The sequence below is a fragment of the Lycorma delicatula genome, chromosome 2 (assembly GCF_047948215.1).
Source record: "Lycorma delicatula isolate Av1 chromosome 2, ASM4794821v1, whole genome shotgun sequence".
Lineage (NCBI taxonomy): Eukaryota > Metazoa > Arthropoda > Insecta > Hemiptera > Fulgoridae > Lycorma > Lycorma delicatula.
The window spans coordinates 44561668-44574425 of NC_134456.1; the positions used below are offsets into that span (position 1 = coordinate 44561668).

The 12758-nt window shown below is 34.0% G+C and overlaps 1 protein-coding gene across 1 annotated transcript in view; it reads right to left on the reverse strand.

Annotated features, from left to right (window-relative positions):
* LOC142318773 (carboxylesterase 4A-like) overlaps positions 1 to 12758 on the reverse strand; it is a 155885-nt gene that overhangs the window by 56505 nt on the left and 86622 nt on the right. The window contains exon 2 of the mRNA XM_075355230.1: positions 168 to 332. Within this exon, the coding sequence (XP_075211345.1) occupies positions 168 to 332 (165 nt within the window). The remainder of the gene's footprint in view (positions 1 to 167; positions 333 to 12758) is intronic.

The window sequence follows — 12758 nt, forward strand, 5'->3', positions numbered from 1 at the left end:
GTGCTGTACTTCATTTTCTCTGTTTGAACCAATCCACACACTTTTCAACATCAGGAAACTCAGCTTCTCTTTTTTGCTTACAATGTAAATTGCGTTCATTGACTATTTAAAAAAATAAACATAATTTATACAAATTAAATTTGATTTACGTAATTTGAGTGACTTACAATTGGTGTATATACATTTAATGTTAAACAATCTTCAACATCCTCTCCTCTGTCAAGCCGTCTCTTTAGCTCATTTAATTCCTTTTCAGTATTAGCTTGAGGACATTTCTTACCAAATGAAGTAGCATTAAACAGTCCTTTCCATGGCCTCATCTTTTGTGGAGGCTGAAATAAAAAATATCTTTTAAAATTTTGTTTAATAAAAAAAATGTACAAAAAATATTGAAAGATGAGAAAAATTGCATTAATTAAAAAGAAATTGATTGTATTCATTTTAAAGGAGGGTTCATCCTCTGAGAGTCCTTTTGCTATGAAAAACCTAGGTGCAAAAATGATAAAAAAATTATTTAAATAATTATATTTTATTTGTTTATAAAATAATATTCAATAATGCTTTTAAAAAGATTATTTACATTATTAAAAAAAATACCATTTTGAACAAATTTTGATTACAAAATAAAATAAATTATTTTTTGGTAGTGTTTCAGCCTTCATCTGGAATTCCCAGGTTCAAATCTTGGTCAGACATGGCATTTTCCCTAAGCTACAAATTTCTTCAAGCTAATGACCATAACAGTTGATCCCCAGGAAAAAATTTATCTTGTCTCAGGTCTGATACTTCTTCAATTACAAAAAAATTAAATAATACACATGTATAAAGATATACTCTTAAAAGATTTATAAATATACATTTATTATAGGATCACTATATTGACCATTATAACAGATGTAATAGCATCAATTAATTATCTTGTATTACAGAAGGAACTGGAGAAATCCTGTTGGCTGAAGTTATGCTGGGCCATGGTTGATCTTGTCAAATCTACTTGCACTGAACTCGCTAACTAATTTGATGATTGAGATTCTACTGAACTGACAAAGACTCAGAAAACTGGAGTATTAGTGAAAAATAAACATGAAACTATCATATTTTAAATAAAAATTACATTTTATAAAAAGGAGAGATAAATTTGCAGAAAAATTCCTGTTTTGGTTGATGTAATTATGCTGATGGTGGATCGAAATAGCAATAACAGTAGGTAATAGTAAATTATAAAAAAAAAATGTAAATAAAAGTAACTGTTACAATAAGAGTAAATTATAAAATTTAAGACCTATCTAGAATTCAGAAATCCAGAATGTAGGGTCTCGTGACTGAATCACCATATATAAAAGTAAAGATTCTTTTTTGGAATCCGACATGAAATATGTTGCCCCCTTTGCTCGCTAATCTATTTTTTTTATTTCTACTCGTCAATTTTATTCAAACATGGGTCTTCCTAATATACCTGAGAGAGGTCCATTATAAGCATTACTTTTGTAATTATAAATATATTCTAACCAAACTTAACCTACGCTCGCTTCGCTCGATAACTTTGACTGGCCAACGTAGGTTAGTTTCCTAGTAAAGGCAGTTACTTTTATATGAATTTTGAATACTAGATCGTGGATACTGTTGTTCTTTGGTTTCAATTAACCACACATCTCAGGAATGGTTGACCTGAGACTGTTCATGACTACACTTCATTTACATTCATACATCATCCTCATTCATTTTCTGAAGTAATACCTTCTGGTGGTTCCAGAAGCTAAACAGAAAAGAAAGAAAGATTATATTTATAATTTTTCTGCAAATACCCTCTGATTGGGGAAAAAATTGATAAAATTAGGTGTAGACACGAAAAAGAACCAAAGTAAAAAATATATTAATATTTTTTTATTTAATTAAAGCAATTTTTTTATCATATTAAAAAATGAGAAAAAGGTTAGAATTCAGCATAGTGAAAAGTGAAAAAGACCAAATTAATGCACATAAAAGTTAATAGAATTTGAATGATAAAAATCATTGCAGTATTTATCGAGATATAACTGAAAATATAAAAAAATTAAGTAAAAACCTAATTGTAACAACTAATAGCATCTTGAAATTGTAAGATATAAAAAAAAATTATCAGATGGGAAGGGACTTGTAGTTAATGATCATAATCTTTTCTTTCTCTCCAGTACAAAAAAAAACCCTAGAAAAGAAAATATTTGGATATTTAATCACACAATTTACTTAACCTACTTTTCATTGAATCAAATAATATTGACCTTTGTATTTTTTAATTAGTTTAAAATATTATTCAAAATAAAAGTAAAATTAATAAAGAGAGAAGACCTGCCAAAATGAGATGTAAATTACACAGGGTCATAATTTACACAGCACATAAAAGTGAAATACTATTCATCATATCTTCTGATCTGTAGTCTCAGGAAAATTAATCATAAAGGATTCCTGTAAGGTCCTAAACCTTGCTAAGAAAACATTTTAGAAAATTTCAAACACAAAAGGTGAACTCACTTAATAGTGTGGTCACTCATAGCTGGATAGATGAACAGCGTGTATAGTTTGTGTAGAGGTTGTATGATCATTGTTTTTGTATCTTATTAAAATATAAATACATTAAGAACTAAAAATAAAACCCATAATGAAGTGTACAGTTTATGTTAGTCTGAATTAATATGTTAGCTTAAAAAAAAGTTGTTATATTTTTTCTTCTTCAGTAAATTTTTCACTGGAAGGGTAAATAAAGAACTGCTGTAAACAAGATAGAATTCAGTGAGATAAGAACATGCCAATTTCTGTATTCAGTGAGATAAGAACATGCCAGTTTCTGTAATGGATTGACAGCATTTTGTCTCACATTTGGAAGGTTCTAGGTTCAATTTAGTCACCTTGGCATTTTTTCATATTTAAAAAAAATTATTGAGTCATACTAAATGCAACTGTAATTGGACATCAACATTATTAAGTTACAAACATAAATAAATAAATTTAAAAAATCTAATTTATATACAATAGTTTTTGTTAATAAATTTTATCTATGAGATCAGTACGACTTTTGTGGGGAAGAAGACTCTCCAGTTATGGTACAGTTGAATGATTTATGGTTTAGTTAGATACTTCTAGTTATCATATAACTTAACCCACTGGGTTGGTCTAGTGGTTAACGCGTTTTCTCAAATCAGCTGATTAGGAAGTCGATAGTTCAAGTCCTAGTAGTCAGTTATTTTTACATGGATTTGAATACTAGATCGTAGATACCGGTGTTCTTTGGTGGTTGGGTTTCAATTAACTACACATCTTAGGAATGGTCGAACTGAGACTGAACAAGATAACACTTCATTTACACTCATACATATCATCATATTTTCTCAAGATGTATTCGTGATGGACATGTTCTGCCACAAGGAAGCCTTCAAGACATTTTCTAATCAGTTCTTTTACAGGTCTTCATTCTTTCTCACCATCTATCTCTATTCTTTATTCATTCTTTTTCTCCATTACTGGGTTCTTTAGATGTAGATCTGATACTAATGGTCATTATTGAGGATGTGAGGACCTGGATGACAATCATAATGTGTCTGATCAAGGGAAGCAAGTGTGGAATAGTGCTTGGATCTGAACAATAAGACTATTGGATAAAGCCAAGTCCATAAAAAACAAAGTACAAATATAATCAGGCAAAGAAAAAGAGGGAAAGTAGAATAGCAGTTAAAAATAATGATTATTAATTAAAAAATTATGTTTATTAATTAAATTAAAAAAAAAAACTGTTTGGAGATATAATTAATTTAGCCCATATTACCGTAGTTTGTGAGCGGGCGGAGAGAACACTTGCGTCCTTGAAGCGTCTTTTATCAACACACTCGGTGCCACGTGCATCGAAGAAGCGGGTCATTATGTCTACCGTCACATCGATAATTCTATACGCTGCTCCGGTTTGGAGTTCCACCCTTTCCATCAATAGGAACCCATCTCGATTACAGAGCCTTCACTGTAGCAATAACATCGGCTTATCGGAGCATCTCCTACGAGGCTGCCTGTCTCTTAGCGGGTGTTCCCCCAATTGACCTTGTGAGGGAAAGGACTGAACGGTATGTCGGGGTGACTGCAGCGGGAGGTGGAGGTGATACAGAACAAGAGCGTTGGAAAGCCGCACTAAAGGCTGCCTGGACGCGGCGAGTGATCCCGAACTTGCGGGAGTGGTGTTCGAGAAGATGTGGCCAACTTAGTTATACTACACGGTTATTCACCACCAGACGTGGCAACTTTGGTGCCACGTCTGGCACCAAATCTAAATCAGATAGATAGACGCGAGTCTCCGATCTGCATGTTTTGTACAGATCAGGACTCTGTAGATCATACGCTATTCCAGTGCTCAGAGTGGGAGGGACAGCGAGCTCGCGTCGTTATCGCGACTTGGCCGCCGAAACGCTTCTACAGCATTTAATATCTACTACAACCCGGTGGAAGGCGTTCACTGATTACGCACTCTCTAAGAACAGCTAAGGATGCCAAGGAACGGAGGAGGGGATTCTGATTTAGGGCTTGGACAGCCCAGGTGCGAGGGCCGGCATGCTGCGGTGTACCGGTTTCGATGAAGAGCTGGGGATTCAGTTGGGCTCTTTATGTCTACAGTGGCGAATAGCAGGATCCGAAAACTTCTGGAGATTATGACAACCTGCTAGGCTAAGGATAACGAGGAACGGTGATGAGGCTTTTAGCTAGAGAGGCTATAGTGAGAGTTTATTATAAATGGGAAAATCAATACAGAGGCTGAAAATATGAAAACCGACGAAGACTGAGAAGCTGAGGACTGGTGAGCGAGGGGGGTGAAGGACAGCCTCTGGCAAAGCCGTCGTGCGTTCGCGCTTGCGTGGATGGGCAACGGTGATGATGCACGGGGACTCTGGATCCCCCGAGCCCGAGGCGCTTCCCGGGGCTGAATAATGCTTAATTGCGGGTCCGGCCTCGGGAGGAGAGTTCGGTGAGATAGGAGGTTTAGTCGGTAGGGCGCAGACATACATACACATTCTTAGTAGCATCTTGCGGAACCTTTTAGTGAGCCCGTAAATGGAGTTCTTCCGATTCACCGAGGAAAAAATGTCTTTACAAGATTACACCTCATTTACATGTCGTACATATCATCCTCATCTCGTTGGTTGCTTATGGTTCACTAGTTGAACACATTAACCCACTGGGTCGGTCTAGTGGTGAACTTACCATCGCAAATCAGCTGATTTCGAAGTCGAGAGTTCTACGGTTCAGATCTTAGTAAAGATAGTTACTTTTATACGGATTTGAATACTAGATCGTGGATACCGGTGTTCGTTGGTGGTTGGGATTCAATGAATCACACGTCTCAGTAATGGTGGACCTGAGACTGTACAAGACCATAGTTCATTTACATTCATGCATATCACCCTTATTCATTTTCTGAAGTAATACCTTACAGTGGTTCCGGAGGCAAAATAGAAAAAAAGAGATTTGTACAGATTGCAACATACACATTAGGAATAATGAATAATTAATTTTAAATGTATGTATGTATTTATTCTGAAATTAATTTTATGAAAAAATATAATTCTGTACTTTTTAAACGACTAAAAATTGAAGGAAAAGATTGTATAAAATAAAGAACATTATGAAATGAAGGAATTGAAAGTAATGATTGAATAGAAGAGTAAAAGCATTTTCCTGTACTAGTAAGTGGGAAGTGGCGGATATTGCAGGTGAAGCTGGAGCCAACGTTTTACCGGCTCGCATCTAATTTCGATTAGGAAAATTTCTTTTTTATCTATTTGCATTTTATCTACCGGTTTTATCTGATGTTCTTTTCATTCCATTTGTTTCATATTTATTGTACAGATTATTTATCATTTGCTTTTAAAAGGATTTTAAAAAGACCTTTATTATTGATCTTAATAATTTGTTATTCAACGTGAAAGATAATCGAAAAGATTAGACTGGTGTACTTAAGTTTTCAACTTTGCCACTTTTAAATAACTGGAATATCTTAAAATGTTGTCTTTGATAAGTATAATTTATTTTTATAGTTTATTCTAAAAATTACATTTTCAAGATATAAAAATGAGCTTTCAGATCATTGGCGTCCTTACGAATAAATCATGTAGACCGATATTTAAAAAAATAAAAAATATTAACTTACGCTTGTGTTATATTTATTAATCTACAATCTTCAATAAAAAAAAAAATAACAACATGAAGTCAAACAACTGAATTATTCTTGTATAACTCAACACAATATTACGGCTTGCGAGAAAGGACCGTATTTTGCTTACGTTGAAATCTTTATTAAATTATAGAACAGTTTAAAAAATCTTCCCATCAGGTGATTTAAAAATAAAAATATCATCTTCTACAGAAATAATATTATTTTTTCAATGAAGTATTAAAAAATAATTTAAAGAAGAAGCTAAATTTAAAAATCTGACAAAGGTTTGAAAGGCCGAGACACTCCAAGATCACGAAGAGATCGGCGGAGTGGCAAAGTTGTTCACGATTTTGCAAATAATAAAAAAATTAACAATATAATTATTCAAAATGTATTTAAATTTTATCAAAAGAAAATATTATATGTGGATTATGTTATTACAGCATTAAGTAAAATTAATTTAGCCTTTATTCGTTGATACTAAAAATTACATGACCCTAATTATTACGTTATTAAAATAAAAGTTTTGCTTCTAAAATACATTTATGTTGTTAAAGTTTTCTACAAATTTGTTTCGAGTTTGGCTAATTTAGGACCACGTGAATCAACATTTCGCATTCATTTTACTTTTTTTTAAATTTTTTTTTCCCGATCTTGCGAGAGTTATTTATTTTTTGGCTTTGATTTTGCCTAGATTTTTTCTGACTAGATTTTGTTGGTTCCCTTTTACTTTTACGGCTATAGCCGTCTAGATAGTGCTATAGCTCTAGAAGGGAAAGTATTGTAATCGTTCCGATTTGGGCATATGCGGTTTTCACCGGATCTTGACGTTTTGACACTAAGGAATCCAAAAAACCGAATGGAAATTTTCCGGATATTAATGTACATATGTGTGTGTTCGGTGTTGGCCTCTAAATCACCTTATATATCCACACTGGACCGACTTCGACCAAATTTGGTTAGATTACTTCTATATATGGGGCATTTATGCCGTTAAATTTTCAACTTAAAAATTCAACGGGTTGAGGCTGTAGAGCAAGGTCACCTTCAGTATCTCGAGATTTCGCCTGATTAAGGTCATATTTTTCTTAGGCACATTTGTTAACGATTAAAGAATAACAATATCTGTAAAAAAAGTTTTGAAAAATCGCACCCCCACTCCAAAAAAATTCTGTTGTAGTCGTCCGCCATGTTGTGACGTTACAGGTGAGCGGTAGACTTGAATAAATACATAATATTTAAAGTGTAAAAAAGTAACTCGGCCTGGCTGGTCTTGAACTCGATCGCCCGGTCGACTTGGTATCTGGTGCGTTAAGCCTCGCGGCTAACCAGTTTGCCAAGCGAAGATTGTTCAACGTAGGTTGTGAAATTTAGTTTAGTTAGTTCCGGCTATCGTCGCTAGTACTGCCACACACGCGCGAATTAAATACGGTATGCGCGCTTTAGTTAGAATCGTTGAATTAAATAAACGAAAAAATATTATATTTAAATAAAATGATAACTATTTTAAATTAAGTTGTGTGTGTAAAAATAACTGACTACTAAGACTTGAACGCTGGAACTCTCGACTTCCAAATAAGCTGATTCGGGAAGACCAACCCGGTGGGTTCTTTCATTACATCTATACTACTGAACTCGTACCGAGATGAAGATGTAGAGATGAAGATGATAAACCTACTAATAAGATTTATAAGTTTCCAAAAATTGCAAAACAAAGTCGTAATTATATTCATTTTATCTCTCTTCGACGCCATTAATGATTTTAAACATAAAAATTAAACATTTTAAAAACAAATTTCAGAATGACATGAATCCATTGACATTTCAACATTGTATGAAGTCGGCCGGTCGATCCGACAACTCTATAAACATCAGTCAACAATAAGGAGAAATGGTGAGGGGAAAATCTAAAGTTTGGTAGTTTGTTCCGACCCCTTCTTTTTTCTGTTTAGCTTCCGAAACCACCGTAAGGTATTACTTCAGAGGATGAAATGTATGAATGTAAATGAAGGGTGGTCTTGTACAGTCTCACTTCTGAAATGTGTGGTTAATTGAAATCGAAACATCAAAGAACACCGGTATGTACGATCCAATATTCAAGTCCGTATAAAAGTAACTGCTTTTAGTAGGTTTGTTCCTACCTACTGCCACCTAACATAGAGATAACCGATTCGGTGGTGCAATAAACTTACACAAATATAATCTGATGGAAAGTTGGCCCTACCGTTCCGACCAAACAGGGTAATTGTATAGAGGCCTTAACGGATTTCCCTTTACTAAGTACCAAAGGCCAGGTGAGATAGCGTATAAGCGTAAGAGGTCAGGTACTCTTTTGATCTTGAAAATCACCACTAAAGGCGGAAGAACAAAATTATTGATCAACACTATTACAATTCAGACTGTAACAGTAAACTATTACATTAAAGATCCAGATGGATATTATAAGGAAGTAACATTGGATAGTTTTGTTTGATGAAAAATCATGAATTTCTGTTTCTACATTCCGATTTCCGGTAGGCGAGAGGAATTTCATGACTACGGTGGTGTGACTAATCAAGGCGCTATAGATTTGAAGCTCGATTTCGAGCAATTGTTCGAGGGACTTCAAATTTTAAATATATGAATGACGTAGTCGGGATTAATAGAAAAGATCGAAAAGAATTATTGAAATCATTCCGTTAATGAAAGATTACATTTGAACATAAATTGGGAAAAAACCTTTTGGGTCGGATTGAGATGCTTATTTTATTAAAGTCGGTTAAAAGAAAATTAAAAAAACAAACAAATATTCTAGTAAGAAAAATTTCCCTTTTCTACACGGTAAAATTTTGATTAATTTTTATATAAATAAACCTAAAACTTTATACCAGATGTTCAAAAAATAACATCGCGGCTTCAAATTCAATTTACTTTATTACGTTTAGAATTTATAAATATGTGTTTCTCACATGAAAGTACAAAGTCTTATGTCTTTTTTAACTCTTAATGTAACTCGATATGAGGATTGTTTACAGCCTTTCAGACTTCAAACCGATAATCCATCATTCTACATTATGGTGGGCACGTCTGCTGGAATCGCTTCTATGGCTGCTGTTATTCTTTGGGCAGAAGGTGATTGGATTTTTTTCTTGGTGTACAATATCTTTTACATCGGCTTTGAATCAGTAGTTCGGGGGGTAGTCAAGCGGTGGCAGCTTCTCTGTCTATCTGGGAGAACATGTCGTTGAGCGCAATCAGTACAACTTCTACGTGATGTGGAGGGGTCTTCTGTCCTGTTGAAAAAATAAACTTTCCAAATTTTCGATCTGTAGAAACACAAAGTTCGCTAATGTGTTCGAGTACACTGTACCCGTAATAGTTTGCACATAGAAAAAGAATAGGAAAAAAACGGCCCAAAAATTTGATTATTTATGATACGATATTAGATATTAATTTTGGGGCAATTGCGGACGAATTTGAGTGGATTTTTCAAAGTCCCCGTGCTCGACATTTATGGCGATTCACGTCTATGAACGTGAAATGTTGCTTCATCAGAAAATAAAATGCGGGAAATATTGGACACCATAGATAATAGGGAAATGTTCCTCCCTGAGGAACTTCAGCAGATGACGTTAGAAAGCGCGGAAAATTGGACGGCTGTAGCATGGTTTGCTAGGAAGATCGTGGAGGAGCTGTACGTCTGGGAGGATTCTCGAAGAGGTAGAAGAAGGGGTCGTCGGAAGGTGCGAGGGCGGACAGGCACGCGGCTCCCCGTACGTGTGGGGATCGCCAGGGTGCGATGAGATCGTGAGAACTCCGCTCCCGCGTCCGATGGTGACCCGTGAGGTACGTATACCATAGTGTTCGATTGTCTGTGAGGGGTTTATGCGATTGGATGTGGCTGGCTTTGATGTGATGTGAGGAGTGTGCGGCGTGAAGTATGTTTTCTGAGTGATGATTGGATGTTGCGGAGTGTGTGTTGAGATTTAGTTTGATGTTTGGTATCTTGTGGGTGTGAGATCCGTGTATGTTGACTGTAGTGTCTGAATGTGGGTGAGGGCGTATTCCCCCCTTCCAGAAGTAATGCACATCAGCTGTACCAGGAAGGGTGGGTAGCCAGGGATGGAGATTTAGTCGGTAGTGCGCAGTAACACGTACGCATTTAATAACATCTTGCAGAACCTGTTAGTGAGCCCGACACTGTTCAGGCACCCGTAAATGGGGTTCTTCCACCTATTTTCAAGGTAGTTTTCATCAGAAGAGATGAAGTCTAACATTATCGTTGCAAATCGAACACTTTGTAGCTTACGTTAGGTTTATTTTCATGGAATAACTGCAGTTTATAAACAAAAAGTATCAATAACTTGTGAACATCATGAGCAGTACTTTTTTGAATGTTTAATCGACGACTGACACTACGTACTGAATATTTTGAACGCGTTGGTAAGACAGACGAATTATTTTTGTGATTTTGGTACTTGCTTTAGACCCATTGAGTGTTTTTTTTAAATCGCTTCCGGTTTCCAGAAACTGTTCACAACACTTACTTATACTTTCGTCAATCGGAAAATTTCTCCGATAAACTCGCGTATAAACTCTTCGTACAGTCATTGATTCTATTTCTGCGAACCGATACACACATTGTGATTTGTCTTGTGGCGACGCTGTGTTAATAAAAGCGGACTCATAAAGATTTTGCCCTGTGCAACAGGTCTAATGTAGCTGCTACCCGATGGAGATTATGTGTTAACTAAAATTTAATTGTTTTCGCTTCAATATTACGCATAAAACACTATTGACTGCTGAAAAATAAAAACTATATTCGTTCTTTAAACCCAAGACTAATCGCAAGGGATTAAACGCAAGGTATTAAAATGATAAAGATATGTAAAATAAATTTATAATTTAGTTCATATAAAAATGAAAACATTATCATGAATTATGAAGTAAATAAATGTAATTGATTTTTACAATTCTTATTTTATTTTATTTTTTATTTTTTTGATGGTATGTTATAAAACAGTACGTAGTAATAAATTTAATTTTTAATTAAAATGATAAGAATTAGATAAAAAAAAAACTACATTCGATTTACTTTTTTTTTTAGATTTGACTAAATCAATTACGGTAACAAAATTACCATGATGAAATATTTGATTAATGAAATAATAAAGAAAATATAATCCGATATAGTTTTTAAATACGTAAATTTTTTTCGATTCGTAATTATTAATAACAGCTGTAACAAAAAAAAAAACGATGTCTTTTGTTAAAAAGCTCATAGTATAAACTTTTTTTTCAGTTTAGTTTGCATTGCTCTGTGCATTTTAATCATTTTATGATTACTTTTCATATATATATATTTTTATAATTAAAAAGATAACTAAGACACACCAATTCTTTCTTTGTATATTTCTAATTTAATGTTAAAAAAAACATCAAAATCGAATGTTTTAACTTGACAAAGGAAAGAAGGTTTGATTATCAAGAAACATTTTATTATTTAATTCTGAGGATGATTCTAGTCATCACAATTAGCGTTAAGGGTATTACTTCTGCGTTGCAATTTGACTATTGTTGTCAATATTGAAAGTAGCAGTACACTGTTCATCGTGCTTATATATATTGTCTTGATTAGTGTGTAAGTCGTAAAATTAACATTTTTTACACACAAAAACTCGGGAATACCTGATTTATAAATATAAATTATGTTTACATCATGAAATTCAACTAATATATTAATTTGATATAATATCACACATATGTATATATAAATATATAAAATAGAATTCATATCATTTATCGGTGCCTATGAGTCATGTAAACCCATTTTTATAAAATTAAATGTGTTAACCTAACCTGGTTTATATTTATGAATTTGTAATCTTTACTAAAAAGAATTTATACTTATTCTTAAAATAAATAATAAAAATAATAATAATATTCTTTTTTCTTTTTCCTGTTTAGCCTCCAGGAATTACTGTTCAGGTATTACTTCAGAGGATGATATGTATGAGTGTAAATAAAATGTAGTCTTGTACAGTCTCAGTTCGACCATTCCCGAAATGTGTGGTTAAAAACCAACCAACAAAGAACGACGGTATCCGCATTCTACTATGCAAATCCATATAAAAGTAACTGCTTTCACTAGGACTTGAACGCTGGAACTCTCGACTTCCAGATCAGCTGATTTGGGAAGACGCGTTCACCACTAGACCAACCCGGTGGGTTAGTAATAATATCCAACTGTACCAAACCAGACAAAAAAATCTAATTTGAACACCACATGACTTCCTTGTATGCCTTTTAAATTAAATTTTTAAAAGTACATAAAATTTTATTTTATGGGACCAATGAAAATAAGTACCGCTTATGATATACCGTTGAAAATCTCTCGATGAGGGCTTATTACTGCAGTTAAGAAAAAGTCCAAAATCCAAAGTTTCCAAAAAGGGAAGATGCACAACTAGATGATACAACAGTCCTAAATCCAAAATTTCAACTTACTACGGCTAATCGTTTTTGAGTTATGCGAGATATATACGTACGAACAGACGTCATGCCGAAACTAGCCAGAATGGATTCAGGGATGGTCAAATGGATATTTCCG